The sequence below is a fragment of the Gadus morhua genome, chromosome 19 (genome assembly GCF_902167405.1).
Source record: "Gadus morhua chromosome 19, gadMor3.0, whole genome shotgun sequence".
Taxonomy (NCBI): domain Eukaryota; kingdom Metazoa; phylum Chordata; class Actinopteri; order Gadiformes; family Gadidae; genus Gadus; species Gadus morhua.
The window spans coordinates 12,117,129-12,137,128 of NC_044066.1; the positions used below are offsets into that span (position 1 = coordinate 12,117,129).

The 20,000-nt window shown below is 44.7% G+C and overlaps 3 protein-coding genes across 3 annotated transcripts in view; all 3 read left to right on the forward strand.

The window, feature by feature from the left end:
• Positions 1 to 1,827, forward strand: part of c19h12orf56 (chromosome 19 C12orf56 homolog) — a 14,694-nt gene extending 12,867 nt beyond the window's left edge. Inside the window, exons 13-14 of the mRNA XM_030341530.1 lie at positions 1 to 179; positions 524 to 1,827. The exon at positions 1 to 179 is cut by the window's left edge and continues 3 nt beyond it. Of these exons, the coding sequence (XP_030197390.1) occupies positions 1 to 179; positions 524 to 662 (318 nt within the window). The 3' untranslated portion in view covers positions 663 to 1,827. The remainder of the gene's footprint in view (positions 180 to 523) is intronic.
• A 1,739-nt stretch (positions 1,828 to 3,566) lies between these two features.
• ssbp1 (single-stranded DNA binding protein 1) lies at positions 3,567 to 7,440 on the forward strand. Its single transcript, XM_030341542.1, has 7 exons — positions 3,567 to 3,681; positions 4,300 to 4,364; positions 4,504 to 4,561; positions 4,856 to 5,008; positions 5,228 to 5,315; positions 5,540 to 5,628; positions 5,851 to 7,440. The coding sequence occupies exons 2-7, from the start codon at positions 4,341 to 4,343 to the stop codon at positions 5,892 to 5,894; spliced, it is 456 nt and encodes a 151-aa protein (XP_030197402.1). The 5' UTR covers positions 3,567 to 3,681; positions 4,300 to 4,340; the 3' UTR covers positions 5,895 to 7,440.
• A 466-nt stretch (positions 7,441 to 7,906) lies between these two features.
• creb3l2 (cAMP responsive element binding protein 3-like 2) overlaps positions 7,907 to 20,000 on the forward strand; it is a 29,356-nt gene continuing 17,262 nt past the window's right edge. The window contains exon 1 of the mRNA XM_030341531.1: positions 7,907 to 8,396. Coding sequence (XP_030197391.1) covers positions 8,298 to 8,396 — 99 coding nt within the window. The 5' untranslated portion in view covers positions 7,907 to 8,297. The remainder of the gene's footprint in view (positions 8,397 to 20,000) is intronic.

A 20,000-nucleotide genomic window follows, 5' to 3' on the forward strand; every position in this document is an offset into this window, starting at 1 on the left:
CCCTTCATGGGCTACCAAGCCCAGCAGGTGATCTCTGTGCTGTCGGACCCCAGGCCACCGGTCCTGAGCCCGGCCCAGAGCGTGCTCCTCTTCCAGGGCTGCAGGGTTCTGCTGGCCAGCCTGCAGCACAGCCAACGCCTGAGACACTACCTGCACTCCCACTACCACGAGGAGTTCCGGTCAGTCACCACCAGAGGGCGCCAAATCCAATCTAGTTTTACTCGTATAAACGCTATTTGAGGTCTATAAGGAAATAATTAATATGGAATATTAAATCCTTGTAGGATTAAGGCTAGAATAATACACAAGCTTGAAATCACTTGAAGCCAATCTTACCAGTTCCATTGATTATCTGGTTGCACTATCTTTCTATAGCCTGGGAGATCTCCCTGATGTTCAGAGTGGCGAAACCCAATCTTGATTATTTGAAGGTCCCATGAGGCTTACGTTTCTGGCCCTTCGGCAACAAGAACATAATGTTCCTGTCCCGGACAGCTCATTCGTTCCCGTCGCCTCTCCCCAGGTACTGCGTGAAGCTGTCGAGCGCCGCAGAGAGACTGCCTCCCCACTACCCCATCAGCCAGCCTGCCCTGGGCCTCATCCACCAGCTCCTCACCCTCATTCTGCCCAGACTGCTTCCTGTTAGCACGCTAGCATACTAGCTGCAGGCACAGTGCAGTGAACGCTGGCAAATGACTGGAAGGAAAAGTCCACCGTTTTGTATTATCGCAATGGTTAATTTAGATAAAGCAAAAGACGGTTTACTTGTGTCTATCTAAGCAAAATAATGTGGGAGATTATACTGTCTCGGTATCAGTTAGTCTACTACATTAATTACATTTGGTAAACAGAACAGAACAGCAACATAAAACTTCAAGTGGGAAATTAATCATGTTGGTTGTACCACCTTAAGGTTTTCATCTTGAAACAAATATTAGTAATGGTAGTTACTAAGTTAATGGTAAGTCATTATATTTGATGATAATATTAAAAGTGAAACAATTGACAATCATATTTTAACAGTAGTGTGTAGACATTAATTAGGCATTTAATTTATGACGTACACACACTCGATTCATCAAATTCATTTTCTGCATGACGCAGTATCTATTTCATACGATACTGGTGCCGTTATTCTATTCTATAAGCACATTGGCCTCACAGAACTCAGGAGTGTGCCTTATCTGTGGATATGAAGGAACTATCAGGTGACAAATTAACAACACTGTGTCCCCCAATTTATCATGACCGAGACTTCACGTTCCTTACATTGTGGAGTGAGAAACATGTGTCCTTATCTTACTGTAAGCCTTGCTTGATCAGTATCCAGGTTCGCTGTTGTAAGTAGGACCTAACTGGTTTGAGATTGCCAGGGTGTAGAAGTCAATAATAACTTTCACTTAACAAGGTGTTTGAGGTTCTATTGCCAATATTGGCTTTGCTGTCCTTTTGCTTGCACATTTCCAATGCACTTTCTGGGAGTGATAGAGGCAATAACTAGTTGTTGACATGTTCACTGCCTTGTATTAGCATAACAGATTACATCTGTTTACTATTATTATAATGACTATTATTATGATCAGTTCACATATGAATCTGTCATTAAAGATCATTCATGAATGTGTCTTCTTGTATTTCCACTTTGATAGTATACCGTTAGGAATAGCAGAGGTGCTGGATAATGATTTTACATGTAATAATGTGGTTTTATAACCTAGGATGCAAGAATGATTGTTTCTAAAACCACAATTAAACAAAACAATCATAACAAGTTAACAAAGGTACCAGCGGTTGCTCTATTTAACTAACTAAAATAATGCTTGTGGTAGTTTATAAACATAGACCTATTGGACACAAATCTTTTTTTTTTTAGAATTTATTTACATGTTAAAAGTAAAAAAAGTAATAGAAAGAGAAAGAGGCCAATATTTTCCTCTACTTTCCCTACTCCTGATGCTCCCTGATTAGATGGAGGATCTTCAGCATCAAGTCATCGATCCTATCCTCAGGCACCTTCCGAAGGAAACGGCAGACGGTACCGGCGAAGAAATACATGTCGTTATTATCGTCCTCTTCTCCTCTCGGTACAGCAGCTGCTGCGACCGGACGCACTGGGCCGCTCATCCCCATCGCTCGCCTCCTCCTCTTGGCCGCCCGTCGGCGGGCTGCCTGGCCCTGCCGGATCGAGGCTGCCATGTAGGACAACGACGACAGCGGCCTCGTAGTGGCCTGCTGGGACCCCCCGGGCTCGGGCTTGGCTGGTGGTTCGGTGGGCGGGCAGCTGCTCCCCCCCGACCGCGACGGAAGGCGGCGGATGAGCTGCGGTTTCAGGAAGGGACACCGGCTTCTCGGGGGTCAGCCAGGCTTCCAGCTTCTCGTCTGGGGCTTCGTTATTGGGAGGGGGGGCGTCATCCGGCTACAATCGAGGGATACAAAGGAAAGATTGGTGGAATGTATGGTAGAATACACTGGAACATTGTTTAATCTAGAACACACCAGAACACACTGGCCACAGCAACCAGCAACTGTTCAACATCACAATTTGCATAGCATTGAGAAGGTTATGGTTAAAGGTTAGGAGTATTTTTTGTTCTTTGTTTACTAATATAATAATAACTAAGATAATAACTAGAATACACTAGCATTAAGTAGGTCTATACAGAACGCGTGTGTGTGTGTGTGTGTGTGTGTGTGTGTGTGTGGTGTGTGTGTGTGTGTGTGTGTGTGTGTGTGTGTGGTGTGTGTGTGTGTGTTGTGTGTGTGTGTGTGTGTGTTTGCGTGCGTGTGTGTAGGTGCGTGCGTGTGTGAATAAGCTTGTACCTCATTTGGAATAGTACTCTTCGTTTCTGTCTCTCACGATGCTTGATGAAGCATCCAGCCAGCTCAGCATCGTGTAAATACGCGGCGGAACAGTGGCCACCCCATATACCCCGCCATCCTCACTTCTCGCCCACTTCAATTTACGTTTTGCTTTGGAAAACCTGTCGCGTAGGTATTTCCATTTGGCTCGACAGATCGCTTCATCCTTGCCCAGCGTTTTTCCGATCTCCTTCCAGGAGTTGTTGCTCTTTAGGAAGTCTTTGTAATCCCGCTGGGAAGGGTCGTACAGGTGGACGTACCTGCGGACCTCAGAGGCCAGCTTCTCCTCAAACGTGGACTCCATTGGTTATTGTATCTCCTTTTAACCTGTGTCCTGTTATTATGATCTATATATATATACGATGTTCCCGGTTCGACCCGAAATGCGTCTCGATGTGAAAGTATCATGCAGTGTGGGTTCTTCTCATTAATACCAACATCCAAGCATGTTCTACATGCGGACGTCAACGGATGTCCGCTATTGCGTACATCTAGGTCGCGCGGATCCCAGCGCAGTCCGGTCTGTGTACGTCTGGACTAGGGTCGGGCTTCATTTTGAAGCATCGCATACCAATTTTACAAATAATTTGGGTTAGTCCGACTGTTGCACTGCGAGATAATAATCAAATATCATATATATTGTTTGTATTATGCTGTTGTAGTTGTTGATTATCAATTACTCAAATGATCATTGGATTGGAAGTGGAACCTTCTATACATCTCTGCAGGATGTACGAAACTGTACGAAAACTTCCGGCCCTTAAACAGGACGGACCGGAAGCAGCGTGAGGTTACAGGATTCTTTTCAGTGGTGCGACTCTGGTAAGTTTCTCAATTTCACATGTTTTTGATTTTCGATCTTTAAAATGACAGTATTATCAACTTCAATTATAAAACTTACGTGTATTTAGTATCTTATCATGCAAGAACAAAAAGTCATTGTAAAGAGTGATGTCAAGTCAACGCAATGGCGGGAGTCGGCAGCCTCATTGCAAGGTCTGCAGGCTTCCAACTCCTGGATGTGTTAATCTATCAGCCACCTTGTGTGACCACTGTAGGCCCGCACATGACCTGTCGTCTCGGTACTGAGTAGATGCACTTGAACAGCGCTGATGATCCGAGTGTATGGATATATGCAATTGCTTGTATTATTAATATCCCAAACAAAATACTGTAAAGTTATTGTTTAGCTACGAACACTGGCCTTGAACGCATGCTGTCACCAGTTCTTTTGGTCCAAAATAATGGAAAGGCGTTCTTACTCACTAATTTCTTAATCTCTAAATTACTAATTTAAATTTCACTAAATTGAAAGCTGTTATTTGTGTTAAGTCATGTTTTAAATGCATACATGTAATGGCACTGACATCTTCATGTGTTACAAAGTATGTTTTTTTCGACATACTGCAGTTCTAACCATTTAATTCTCCCTCCTATCAGAAACCATTCTGTTCCTCTGAGGTTTTCGGCACAGAGAGAAAATGTTTAGAAACGCTTCGGCACAGGTGAGGATGACAAACCATTGCAACGTTTCACTCCTTTTTGTGTAGTTTATAATACCATTGGAACAATGCCTGTGAGTGGGACTGTATTTAGGCAGTCACAGGATTGAATGACACGTGCTGCTCTTGTTTTACTTTACAGATGTTTAGGCAGGTGGTGCGGCACGTGAGCACAGACCAAAGTCTCATCCTGGAGAGATGTAAGTTTATGTGTGTGTTTGTGTATTTACTTGTGGTTTGCCCCTATAGAGATTAATCTTCTTTTTACATTGTTAGGTATATTTTTTACGAAACTGTTGTTTTTGTGTGTGACCATTATTGAACTTGATGTGAATCAACAGCAGTGGCCTGATAGGTCGGTCATTAAAGGACTTAAAAAGGTCTGAATGAGTTGCTGTCATCAGGCTGTTGCTAGGGTAATAGGCTACAGAAGTGTTTCCAATTGCCATAAGGTAAAACAATGTTCATAAAGTGTGTGTCTGTGTGTCTTCCAGCGATCAACCGCGTGCAGCTCCTAGGCCGCGTGGGTCAGGACCCCGTCATGAGGCAGGTGGAGGGCCGTAACCCGGTAACCATCTTCTCCATGGCAACCAATGAGATGTGGCGATCCGGGGAGGGAGAGGCGGGCTCACAGAGTTCACAGCAAGGTACGGCCGACCACACCTCATGACATTATACACTTTTAGACACTTTGTTTACATGTCTTCAATGTCCATCTGTGTCTCACACACGCGCACACACTTGGCTTTAAGGTCCACAAGTGTTAGGACTGTGAATAAGGGATACATTTGAGTCAAACAGTATGGACTGTGTATCCATTAGCAGTAATAACAAGCAGTGATGTTCTGACTCCATTTGTGTGCCAGGCGATGTCAGCCAGAAGACCACCTGGCACCGGGTGTCCATATTCAAACCGGGCCTGAGGGACATTGCGTACCAGTACGTCAAGAAGGGGTACTGACCACCGCTTACCTTTCTAGTCATGAGAACCACCAAAAGTGGAGTAGCTAAAAGTGCTGCCTGATCCAATGCAGTGTAGCTGGACTTCTTTTATTTTTTTCCCCTGTTTACATTTTTGACAAATGAATAATTAAAAAGAACAATTCATAGGTGCTGTGTTTGCGTTAGTAAAGTTTGAGCTGTTGGTCTGAAATCCTTTCCGTCATTGGTTATCCCAGAGCTCGCATTCTGGTGGAGGGGAAGTTGGACTACGGCGAGTATGTAGACAAGAATCAGGTCCGGCGCCAGGCCACCACCATCATCGCAGGTACGCCACGCGCACACGCAACTGATTGCAGAACTATGCAAAATCTTCACACGTAGTTTGGTGTATGCAAATCATTTTGATGTAGTGCCTGTGATAAGTTTATGAAAATGTTGATATTATCTTTTTGGATTGTCCAAAACATGCATACAAATTATGTCATGGCCATTGACACTCAAGAAAAACGTAGACTTAAACTTTTTAAACATATTTTTTTCTTCTCAGACAACATTGTCTTTCTGAGTGACAACGTACGAGAACGACAATGAAGAAGAGAAGTTGTTTTTTCTACACCCACTATGGAAAGAAGTCCCCCCCCAGCCCCATCTCGACTCATTTTCTTAGATCGTTCTTCAGTAAAACGTCTGTGGACTTCAACACTGACCAGAAAGAGAGGAACAGAGGAGCTCTGTTTGTATCCACTTTTTAAGGGGACAGAATATAGTGCAACACAATGCATTGTGTGACTTTGGTGCCCTCTAGTGGTATAGGAAGCAGAAAGAGGTCTACTGTTTATGTCATGGGTAAACTGTCTGATACTTACAAATATTTATACATAATCCCATATGTTCTCTATATTATGGAATTCACTGTATTAAAATGAATGTGACAAGCAGATGCAACAGAGTTAGTTATGGTTTGGTAGGAAGACAATAGAACAACCAGAGCATAATGCTTTAAGCAATTATGATGTATTAAAAATGTTACGTCATCAATATGGATATTTGAATCCATTACTGATCATGTCCAACTCTTTAAAACATCTAACCAATGTCTGATTTGCTGGTTTTCTTTTTTGGATCGGGCTTTACGTCAAACCTTTTCCAAATCGAGTTTAACAGCACAGTGAAAGTGCTGGAATGACTGAAGGGATTTGCAACAAATAGTATAGCAACGATAAATATAAAGATATCTGACCCAACAACAACTGCCCCCATTGCTATTCATATAAAGGAAGGTTTGAGTTACAGGAAGTCTGTATTCTGTTGTTTATTCTAACAGTAAGACTGCTATCTTGTTACATTTCCTGATTCTTATGGTGATAACCCCGCCGACTAGTCACTATCAATTCTCCCAAAAAAAAATTGTGGATGCATTTAGGAGTATCATTTCCTTGTTTTTGGTGTCTCTGAAGTTGGTATTAGTTTTTTTATTCCACTTGGAACAAAAGTATTTTTCATTTTTTTGTCTGGTTTATTTTATGCCTCTCTATTCCTTAATAAGTCCTATAGTCACGATGTGGTGACCCTTTCAGTTGTGCAAAAGTGTGGTTGTTGCTTATATTGCGGCCAAGTCAGTTGAATTTCCTTTAGCAGGCAAGCCAAAAAGTTTCAGCAAGTCATTCATTGTTTGCTTTTTGTTGTCTTGGTTGACAGATCTATGTTGTAAGGCAAACAAAATTCATTTTTGTATATATGAATACAACATTTCTTCGGCACAACAAATGGATTTATTTATTTCGTTTTACTTTAAGGAATTAACTTGCTATTCACTGTCGGTCGAAATTGTGAATGGATTACCAGAGGGCATTCAATATGCATGTTTCTTTATAGAAGTTCAAACTACTTCACTTTTTTGCAATGATGACATGTATTTGGCTGCAAGCAGTGTGGAACACGTTCTGCGTTGGCCTACTTTAATTTCCCATGGCTCATAGCCCTTAACCAGGGGTGGCATTGAGATGGTTTAAGTTATTTGTACTTTTATCTGGATAATATCTTTAAAGATGTATTCAAATGCATGCCATCTTATCTTTTTTGACAGACATTGCCCACTCTATACCTTTTCTGTATGATTAAAACAAGGTATACATTATTATGCCTCAGAAATTCGCTCTGTTACAAGTTAATGCAGATATTAGATATTTTGGCTGCAAGTTGATTGTTGTCTTTATATCTTTCATGGAGGTGGGGTTTTGGTCAGAGGTATTCTTGGCCTTATTGGATTGGTCCCTGGTAGTGCACAGACAGTATTCTATTGGCTTTACTATTTGTAAAAGTATGACAAAGGAGTCAAAGCCACGCAATTGGCCGTTGCAGCCGCCATTCATTATGGACGACCTGATTCGCTATAGTGAAATATGTGGGCGGGTCTTGGACCGTAAGGAACTTGTGGATTCTGGCTAATTAGGCATTAACTATTAGAAGGAAACTGACTATTTATGGAAGAATAGATTTTTGAAAAAAATGCATTGCTGACTGCTCTCCTAACATAAACACACAAATGTTATTTCTTATGGCGAAGATAAGCCTGTCTTCTGCTCCGCCGCCAGACTCCGCCCACATATCCTAAACTGTCTGCTGGTGAAACTTCTCCCCAGGATAGAGAATAGGAGGAGAGCTTTCAACTCCGGTAGACCTTGAATCAAGAAGATAACAAGACCCAGCTGGCCGGCTGCAGTTACCACGTTTGTGATCATTCACCCGAAAACAAAGCCGATTATTCACGAAGATTAATGCCTCAGGGTCGGGCGAAGCACATCTGCGTCTTTCCCATACCGAAGTTGTTGATAACTTTTCGCATGGACTTGAGCGATATCTAGGCAGAATAAAAGAGCGACCGAGAGTCACAAAGTCTTACTTCGCTGCAAGAAAACATCGTTTTGGTGACATCACGTTATTTGAACATTTTTAAGGACAGATCGGGCCCAGAAGCCGCGTTAAAATAAAAAGATGGAAATCATGGACAGTGGCGAATCGTTTCTACACTGGGATCGGAATCTGAGTGAGATCTCGGAGAACGGGGACCACGACAACGGTCTTTACGGCACCGTAAGTGGCTCAGTGTTTGGAAGACTTTCTAAATGAATGTATCAAAGACTATGTACATTCTCCCCCATTATACAGGGCTAGAAGAGTGTGTGTATGTGTCTGTCTGTGTGCGTGTATATGCGCGCGCCTGAATTTTTGTGCGCGTGAGACTTGCGTGCGTGCACGAGAGATCCAGATGCGTCCCCTGCGCTCCGCTGTCTGGGCGAGCCTTGGGGTCCAGGATGCTAGTTCCATTCCTCGTCATAGTTCACATTTCTCACAGAGCACATCTTTCAGCCATAACCCAATACGATAATTAATAGCCCTGATGGGTTTACTGTTCTGATGTCCCCCATACTGTAGGCTACAATAATATCGAATGATTTGAGCGTTTTGGCGTGAAGTGGGTGTTCTCGGGGCTTAATGCTTTGAAAAAGTATCGTCCTGGAGTGGTTCTCTCCTATTAGAGAGGGGCCTCGAGCCGAATACCTGGCGGGTCGTAAAAACCTGCAGCCAACAGAGAGTTATGCATCCAAAGAAAGCTTGCTCTGAATAATACGCCTGACCTGTACAACCCTAATCATTAGTAATTATCGCTAAATACCTATAGAACAAAAGGAGAAGCACGTTTAGTGAGTTCTGCAAGTTGTGTTCATGGACGTCAAAAACCTATCTCCTTCCTTTGAGTCTGCGTTCTATTTTTCCACCTAACTATTCTATGCAATCATGTATATAGTATGAACATGTATGGATATAGCCTAGCCTATATATACAAGGGTTTCCATAGATAATGTTTGACTGTTTTACTTTATGCAGATGACAGGATAATTCCCTTTCCACTATCGAGAAAGCTTTCATTTTATTGCAGCCACAGGCTACCCTCATGCACACACACACACACACACACACACACACACACACACACACACACACACACACACACACACACACACACACACACCACACACACACACACACACAACACACACACACACACACACACACACAGTGTCTCCTTACGTGATCCCTCGTCTAAAGGAAAACTTTTGTCTGGTTATGCAACTTAGGTATGGTATGCGTCCTCAACCATATGGTTTTCGGGTAGAAGCTCTTTGGGCCAAAAGCTGTGTGTGCAGCGCACATGTGTGTGTTCGTTTGTGCATTTGTGTTTTTGCACAAGGAGGGATTGGGTTTACTGGGGAAAAAAAACCCCAGCTGGCCTGCAGGATTGAAATCAGACACCCTCTTGAACACACACACACCACACACACACACACCACACACACACACACACACACACACACACACACACACACACACACACACACACACACACACACTGATAATGTGGTATTTGGCATAGTCCAGGTTAAGGCTGCAGACAGTCAGGTAATATGGTGTGTGTGTGTCTGTGTGTCTGCTAAAGCCTATGCATGCGGCAACAAGCAGCAGGTCCCAGCCTCATTAAACAGCCTCTCACCCTGCCCATCCCCCCTCAGGCCCGGGGGGGTTCATTTAGCATCCATCCCGGAGTGCTTACACACACCTAACTCAGGTTAAAAGAGCCTTTTTTGTTGGCACCTTTCTTCACTTCCCTAAACGTATGCTGGCGACTTCCAGCAAGAGGTCGCAGGACAGGTTCGTCCGAGGCCCGGGACGAGAAACCTGAGCAGTGAAAGCCAAAGTGTCACCTCACGTAACACTTGGAAAGTCAAAAATGAAACTCATCCATCAATGAATGATATCCCCCTCGGTTTATCCCTAATCCCATACCGTTCCGGGGGATAAAGGTGAGGAGAGGGAGCCACAGTCCTAATCATAACGGATGGCTTAAGTGTGCAAACTACAGTGCCCTATCTTTTTAGGTTGTCGGATCCACTCCTACTGTGTCGAACCCTCAACGAACCGCATTTGCTGCGTCTGCACTTGGCTCCTGGGCCCTTCAGCAGTTGTCATCCGGATCCAACACTTTATTGTCCTGCATTCAGTACGACAAAAGGATTTCTCCTCACCTTTGTTAGTGACCTCCTTCACATCCCACCGCGAATAGGGGTGAAAACATACATATGTACACAACATAGGGAAGTCACAGTGGAACTATATATCAGCCAATAAACCTGCCTTTTAAAGAAACAAAGATCAACGAGGTCTTGTTTGGTTAGTGAAAAGCTCAGCTCACTTTTTCACCACTCTATGCAGCTACTGTTTGAGAGGTTTATATAGAAGGCATGCAGGGTTATGAATGGGCCCTCTAATATACAAGTTAACGTAGTGACCTCTATATTTAGCTAGGCTATCATAGTAGGGCTTTTCATATGTGCAGCCTATGCAAAAAAAAAGAGGGTGCAGGGGAGAGAGAGGGAGGGAGAGGGAGAGATAGAGAGAGAGAGGGAGGGGAGGAGGGAGAGGGAGAGAGGAGGAGTGTGAGTGACTTGAGAGGAAAGGTGAAGTATTCTCTGATGGCAGGAGAACAGAGAGGCATCTTGTCTATTTCTCCTGGCTGTTCCCAACTCTCCTCATTCCTCTGGTTCTTTTTTTAACCCCCCCCCCCCCCCCCCCCCCACACACACACACACACACACACACACACACACACACACACACACACACACACACGCACACGCACACAGGGGCGCACACAGGGGCACAGAATCACTTTCCCTCCTGGGGTTAGTTGACATGGCATTCCTAACAACAATGTCAACTTTGAGGCTGTGTGCGTGTGTTGCTTTAACACAACCCACCCTGTTTTTCTCATTAAGACATGGGCCTACACCTCTCCCACTCTCACTCTGTGTCCCATAAACCGTCACATGGTTCATATTTATAAATAGATCTGCATATATAGGTTACAAGCCAACCTTATTAAATCCCTTATCAATTAAATGTCCCACTTCTTAGAATTTGTACACCGATCTCAATCAGCGACCTTCTCTCTACCCATTTTCCTGCCAATGAGTATGCCAAATGGATAGCGTTGAGTCAGATGAATTGGACTTTACAATTGGACAAATGGCATTCTATATGTTCTCTTCCAAAGACTGTTGTCAAGGGTGATAACTGTTGGTGTGTTTGGAAATGGTAATTGCCCATGTCAGCTAATAGCCGTGCACACTTGTATGACAATTACCTGATAAGATAAAGCCATGGTTTCGGTTCTGCAGATTTTTTTCCTGATTAATATTTGTGGTGGCTGATAGGAAGCATGGCACAGTGAACTTCTAGTGTGTCCGTTACCTGTTGTTGTGACATGCTGGGCTTATCTGGGAACAGTTGTAGCTTATCTGTTGTTTACAAGCCCCCCGTGAACCCATCCACGCATCCAGGGACAGATAAATGAATGGCCTTTCAGAAAGCCGCAGTCAACGAGGCGGCTTACAAGATAATCGATCTCATCAGATGTCTGGTCACTCACCAGACACCGCTCCTTCTGCATTTGTCGTAATGAATCGAGAATTTTAATTAGCAATTTAATTGTGTGCGTGTGCGTGCGCATGTGTTTGTGCGTGTGCGTGCGCGCTTGGGTAGAATACGGTAGAATAAAAACTTGTCTGACAGTCGCATACCCATCTTCCCCCAACTCCCTTGAACCTTGATCTATCATAAGGAAACTATTATCACACACAGACACACACTCACGATCGGACACATGGTGCCCCATCGTTCACCGAAACACAAACACACATCTGGGCGATTGAAAGCGAGAGAGTGTATTTGCATTCTACAACAGCTTCCAGCGCTTCTCAGAAGTGCTTCACTTGTGTAACAGTAACGCGTAGAGCGGCTGTTTGCTTAAAGCGTCAAATATAGAATCTCCTTTGTCCAACTTGTCAGACGGATATTTGCATTATGAGTGATTTGGTTTCCGTGACGCATATTATGCGTGAGTAACACAGGTATTTATGCAGTAGGATATTCAAATATCGGCCCATATTCCCACACATTCCTCACACTATTACCCATATATATATATATATATACTGTATACATCCATTCATTTTTTTCCTCAGAACTGAACTTGCAGTTCAGGTCTCTATGGCTTGTGAATCCTGCAGTCTTTCTTTCCTACAGTGTAGCGAAATACTAATGTGTCTATGTTGTGGTGAGGATGAGCATGGGTATTTCACCTGCAGGTCCAATGTTAACACAAGTTCACTTTGACATTCTTATGGGCCAGCCCGACCCTGTAGCTCCTGTGTTTATTTGTGTGTGTGTGTGTGTGTGTGTGTGTGTGTGTGTGTGGTGTGTGTGTGTGGTGTGTGTGTGTGTGTGTGTGTGTGTGTGTGTGTGTGTTGTGTGTGTGTGTGTGTGTGCCTTAGTGTGGTTGAGTGGTCAATTCTTTCAGAACACACACAATACGCTTCTGATAGGCCTGCTAATCAAAGGTGTCTGCTGCCCACACGACCACATGCATGTGCACACAGAAACACACACAGGCTAGGTCAATACAGCTTGCTCCTTTTGACTCTGGGTGTTCTCAGGCCAGTGCCTGTTCTCCTCTGGGGCAGGGCATCCTGCTTGTTAACTCATCTCTCTCTCTCTCTCTCTCTCTCTCTCTCTCTCTCTCTCTCTCTCTTCTCTCTCTTCATCTCTCTCTCTCTCTCTCTCTCACTCTCTCACTCTCTCTCTCTCTGTCTCTGTCTCTCGCTCTCGCTCTGTTTTACTCACTCTCTCTCTCCGTCTCTGTCTCTCTCTCTGATTTACTCACTCTGGTTTTCCTCTCGGTATCCTCTTTATCTCTCTTTATCTCTCTTTAACTTGGCCCACTTTGATATAATGCCAAACTCACACACGTTTGCACGCTCACCCAACGGCCCAATCGTAACGCACAGCCGCCGAACCAGACTGTCTCCATTTCACAATGCATGCAAAGAGCGATGAAGACAAGCCAGTATTTCCTCTATGCTGCTCTTCATTCTTGAGGATCTGGACGTACAGCTGGATCTTCAGGTTATGGTTTACACACACACACACACACACACACACACACACACACACACACACACACACACCACACACACACACACCACACACACATTAACACACAAACGCTTTTACTCGCAAGCATCAACCACACTCACACCCTCAGGACCTGATTTCTATTCAGACGGGGAAAATAGCTGTATGAGGAAACCGGGCCTTTCCTAACTAATGACAGAACAATATATATTTGTATATTCGTAGCTCTTTCTACGTGATATATATATTTATATTCCTTTGCTAAAAATGACAGGTATTAAAGGTGATACATTGACCTGGACTTAAGAACTTCCCACGGCCATCTTGTCATGAATGGTGTGAATCCCGGAGAAAACGTTTCACAAAAACTCAGGAGGAACATTCTCGAGTTTCTTCTCAACTTTGCGAGAAGAATTTGCATCAAACCCACGAGCAAGGAAGGAAGAAACGTGAGGGCCGGGTCTTCCAGTCTAGGCTGCCAGAAGAGACACGAGAGATGGTTCTGGAAGCTGCTGTGGAACGCTGCTGGTGCACACATGGAGCAAGCATGGGCCTGACCTGGATTCTGGGCTCGGTGACAGCACCGCTTGCTTTAAAAATCTGACGCAACCCCCACGCTTGAGCTAGCAAACCGTAGTGAACCGCTGGAGGACTCTGCTAGCCAGCTAGCTGGAGTTTGCTCCATGCAGGCCTTTGAGGCCTAAAGAAGGTAGCAATCATCTTAGTGAGAGGGCTTATTACGCCGAATCCACAGGGGCAGCCACGCTACGACGCACGGCTAAATATATAGCTCTCATGTTCACTTTATTTTTAGTACCCTTGTCTTTTTTTTTCTTTCTTTCTTTTCTTTCTTTCTTTCTTTCTTTCTTTCTTTTCTTTCTTTCTTTTTTTTTTTCTTTCTTTCTTTTCTTTCTTTCTTTCTTTTTGTCTGTCTAGCTGTCTGTCTAGCTGTCTGTCTGTCTGTCTGTCTGTCTGTCTGTCTGTCAGCCTTCTTATTAAGGCTCTAATCTATTCTGTCCTCAAGACCTTCCTTGGGTTTTGTTCGACGCCTCGCTGAACCTTCAAGTGTGTGAAGGTGTGTATACTCGTGGTTAGCAGGGTGTGGGCCTTGTATGTCCTTTTCCCTAAGCATGTTTGTATACTCAACCCTAAAGGGAAGAATTCACCACAGTCTGAGAGCCACAGTGGTGTTTTTTTCTTCACAAAGCCCCACTGAATGCCCCACATACACTTTTTTATAGGACAAGTCACAAAGGACATCGAAACGACTGTGGTTTGAAATACTAGGTCTGCAGGGTCAGACCCCTCTTTCTACAAAACCTCAGACAATGACAGGGTGTGTCGCCTCAGTGGTCATTCAGTCGCGTTTTTATCAGTATAGCTATAATTTACATCATATGAAAAAAATAAAATAAGAAAAATATATAATGCTTTCGCAGATAAAGTCTACGTCTGGCTCTGCCCTTCTCACAGGTTTGAAAGATGCAGCTTTGCAACTGGCATTCGGATGTCAGTGGAGTGGGAGAGGGGGGTGTTAAAGTAATACTATACTATTATAACATACATCTGTTTTTAGTCCATCACATTAACTACTCCATCGACTGACCCTTTGTAGATAGAATTATCTTGTATAACAGGGGCATATATGTCTTTCTCCAGGTGGTCTTGTGCTGCTTCCAGTTCACTCCTTTAATGACTTGCCGACAGGCATATCGTACACGCAGCTTGAAAGGAACTGCTTAGCTTGCGCTCGCTACCTGGCTAGCTTTCATTAGTGGTCTCCCCCCCCCCCCCCCCCCCCCCCCCCCCTCGACACAGCGATCACCTGTGGACAAACTTCCTGTTCAGTGCTTTTCCTCTCTTCGTAGGCAATACACATCAAAGCGTTGCTTGCTAGTAAAAAATTAAAAGCTCATTAAAAACAGTAGTCAACCCCTCCCCCTCCCTCCCTGAAGCTAAGTATCCTAGCCTCTGGTTTTATGGAAAAAGTGGATCTTTGTGGAAGGCAGTTCATGTATCAATATTAAGTGTCTGAGAAGCCTTAAGCATCCCTTAGAGGACCATCGGCCTCACCAACTACCACTGCCCGGATGGAGCTCGACGCATCCACACACAATGAGATCGGAGCAGAGTTGAACGTTCACAAACTGGTCGGCGGAGACTGGTAAAAAATAGGATTTTACACGTTTTCTCCAAATAAGGCCATTTTTGTTATAGTGAAGTGTCAGGAGAGAAATGGCATTTATTACTTTGTTGAACACATAGGAGATATTATCTATTTTTTTCTTACTTTATTGTGTTCCTCCATTACATTTTACGTAGCTTATGACAATCATAGTTTGTTATTTCCATTTCTGAAGAACACATTTTATTTTCTTTCTCCCCCCCCCCCCCCCACCCCCCCCCCCCCCCATGAAGAAAAGCAAAATTATTCAGGGAGATATTATCTTGATTAAAACAAAAACAAAAACATTGGGGTTCAATGCCCTTTTTAAAATGCTTTTAGAATAAAATAATAATTAAAGGGAGTTCCGGGGACAGCTCCAGCCGGGTACAGGCCACCAGAAACAGGCCTGTCCCTGGAGAATGGGGCCATCTGATCACCCCCCTCTGTTGGGAGTCCTCGCCCTGCGGCCCCCTAGCCTGTGGTTTCAGCTAGCTTCAGCTGTCTGCAGCTAGGGTCCCCTTCCTGGTCCAGATGTACAATTAGGAGCAACGGTTTGCCTGGGAACGGATGCAATGACCTCCTCCTCTCTCATGTCCAGCGCCTAGTTAACCCTGCAATCACGGGCAGACAGAAACACGCACACACACACACACACACACACACACACACACACACACACACACACACACACACACACACACACACACACACACACACACACACACACGCCTCTATCCCTCCCCCCCCCCCCGACTTTGGCTGTCTCCTTCTCGGGCAAGTCGGCTCCTGCCCAAAATACCAGACTTCATCATTACACTCTTTCTTTCTTTCTTACTTTGTTTCTTTGTTTCTTTGTTTCTTTGTTTGTTTGTTTGTTTCTTTCTTTCTTTCTTTCTTTCTTTCTTTCTTTCTTTCTTTCTTTCTTTCTTTCTTTCTTTCTTTCTTTCTTTCTTTCTTTCTTTCTTTCTTTCTTTCTTTCTACCCTTTATCTCTCCTTCTCCCCTTCTCTCTCCTTCTCTCATTACCGCTCCCTCTCTCTTTACCACCTCTCTCTCTCTTTACCACCTCTCTCTCTCTCTCTTTTCTCTCTCTCTCTCTCTCTCTCTCTCTCTCTCTCTCTCGCTCTCTCTCTCTCTCTCTCTCTCTCTCTAGCTCTCCCTCTCTCTCTCTCTCTCCTCTCTCTCTCTCTCTCTCTCTCTCTCTCTCTCTCTCTCTCTCTCTCTCTCTCTCTCTCTCTCTCTCCCTCTCTCCCTCTCCCTCTCCCCCTCTCATGCAGACCCATAACCCTGTGTTGCCCTGACTCTTCACTAAACCAACACACGGCTGTAGCTCTTGGATGAATGGACAGTGCGCTCTCAAGCCTTAAAGGTGCAGCAGTGTGTGGCTGGCTGAGAGCAGCAGTGTTCAGGGGTGAGGGCCCCTAAAGGTAACGTTCCTCACCTTTACGTGTGTGAACAGGCGCCTCCGTTGAAGAATTTGTGTCCGGCAGCGTTGCCCAAAATACAGGGCCACTCCTCCTCGCTGACAGCCATCACTCAGGCCTGAAGAGACCGCTCTCTGGGGAGTAGGACAGGTATTTTTTCCAGAAGGTCTGGGATCTAGATTTATATTTTCAATTTTTTCATAAGTTTTGGGTCATTTTCTTTTGGAGTTCATGCACATAGGGAAGCGAAGGCTTTTGGGTGTATTTGGAAATAAATCGGGAACGAATACGATATTACTGTTCCTCTCTTACCCATGCAGGTCAAGTGAGAGAGTGTGTGCGAGTGTGTGTGCGTGTGTGTGTGTGTGTGTGTGCGTGTGTGTGTGTGTGTGTGTGTGTGTGTGTGTGTGTGTGTGTGTGTGTGTGTGTGTGTGTGTGTGTGTGTGTGTGTGTAAAATTATAAATGCATCCAGGCTGTAAGGGAGCCATGGAGGGTAGTTGGCGGCTGAGGTAATGGAAACCCACATTGTGTGTGTGTGTGTGTGTGTGTGTGTGTGTGTGTGTGTGTGTGTGTGTGTGGGTGCGCGTGCGTGTGCATGTTAGTGTGTATTCATGTGGGGAATACAGAGGGGCATGAGTGACTAAGCAGTCACTGGCGCATCAATGGAAAAAGTGAAGTGTGTGTGTTCTGTTGTGCGCGTGTGTGTGCGTGTGCGTGTGTGTGTGCACCCAGCCCCCCTGCGTCTGGTCATTGCATCTGTGTTTGGAGAAGCGGGCGATGGGGAATGAGTCAGAGGGACACCCTTATATGGGCGTTGTGTTGACGCATGTTCTGTTTGGACATTGCATGGGGTGCTTGTGTGTGTGTGTGTGTGTGTGTGTGTGTGTGTGTGTGTGTGTGTGGGGGGGGGGGGATGGAGAGTCTGTGTATGGGGGCATCGATGACGATAACGTTGTTCATCACGGATAATTTATACCTGTGACTGCTTCAAATCAATTCTCCCCCGCACACACACACACACACAGACCGACCGACAGACAGACAGACAGGCACAGGACACTGTCACACAAAGCACAGAGTATGACTCACTTATCAATCTGCCCACGTGTGTGCCGGTGCATCGCTGCCCCCTGATAAAGCCTTGCTCGTTGTATCTTGACCTTTGACCTGGGATGTGTTCAACGCTCGGGCTCAAAGTGCTCTGAATCTAAGTCCGCTGCACTGCAACGGTTTCCTTTTCTTGATACATAGCAACACCCCAGCGCCTGAAGACCCAGACCATAACAAATACCTGGTAACGTTAACCGACTCCCAGTCGGAATGAATAGCTCGGAAGAAGAGAATACTGTCCCAGATCTCAGGATAAGGCTTATATATGGAGTCATTCGTTCTAGAGGTTTGTTATGTTGCACATGGTTGCAAATATTCCATCTGCGTGAGACGCAGTTTTTTTTTTTTTTAACTTAAGAATCGAAAACAGGGATCAGTCTTTCCCACTTTCCCTGTTCTTGTTTAAAGGTATACCAACCTTTGTGTCCTGAAGCGGATGCACTACAGACACACACATACTCAGATGCTGCGCACACCAAAACATTCACGCTGACACCCTCTGACATCAACGGTGCCGTAGCTAAACTCCCAAAAGCTAGCTTTGGGAACTAGCTGGTAAGGCGCTTGCCTTTTAAAAAATATTTTTTATCAAGGCAGTGTTTGAGTGTGGTGAGCTTATCTGCTCCTTGATGTAATGTTGTTCTGTTGCCTATCGTGGTTATCTGAAGGATAATAACCTCTTATTATTGTATCATATTATGCAAGGAATGAATAACCTCCTGGCGTCAAGTGAGTGCTTTGCTAATGCTGTGATTTTCACGGGATACGTTGCAAGACAATATTCTTTAAGAAGATTGTACGCCTAGGGTCATTCAACTGAAACTAGTGAACGATACCTAAAAGTCAAGGACCTATTTGTTTTCTTGTGACAAATAACCTGTATTGTTCTGAGACTGCTGAATAAGTCAACCTCAAGCACACACATTGTGTGTGTGTGTGTGTGTGTGTGTGTGTGTGTGTGTGTGTGTGTGTGTGTGTGTGTGTGTGTGTGTGTGTGTGTGTGTGTGTTTGTGTCCTGTGAGCCATGACATCTGTTTTTTGTTTTAACGTAAGGGAGGTGTTACATCATCAGAGTAGCCTCGAGCCGGCACTCTTGCCCTTACACATAACACACACACACACGCACACGCACACGCACACGCTCACGCACACTCACACACACACATACATGTACATACACACAGATTTCATAATTCACACACAGGGGGTATACCAGGCCGAATCAAAACGATTTGAATACAAAAAACCTGACACACACACACACACACACACACACACACACACACACACACACACACACACACACACACACACACACACACACACACACACACACACAGACTCACCATGGCCATAGGTAGACTAGACATGAGAGACCCTGAAAGTAGCTCTGCTATCCCCTCCCCCCCCCACCCCTCACACACACACACACACAAACACACACACACACACACACACACACACACACACACACACACACACACACACACACACACACACACACACACACACACACACAAACCCCAACACACACACACACACACACACACACACACACACACACACACACACACACACACACACACACACACACACACACATACACACACACACACACACACACACACACACACACACACACACACCATACCATACTATTTTCCTGTTAAACTACTTTCACACACGACCCTGTGTGAACGGAGGCCTTGATGTTTATGACGTCTGATGTGCTTGCGCCTTCTTTTTCTGCTCTGTCAGCAACAAGTTTCTCATTTACGTTGTTTTGTCCGACGCAGGAATATTTGTCGGAAAAAGACTGTCCTTTTTTAACTAGGGAATAATAAGAGTTCATCCGACTCCGGCCATTTTGGGACGGCGTAAACACTAGCCTTTATTTTTTTCTGAGAGCATTTTTCGCACGGTGGTTCTCAGCGTCTCAGCGACGCAGACCCGGCCGCTCTGAAA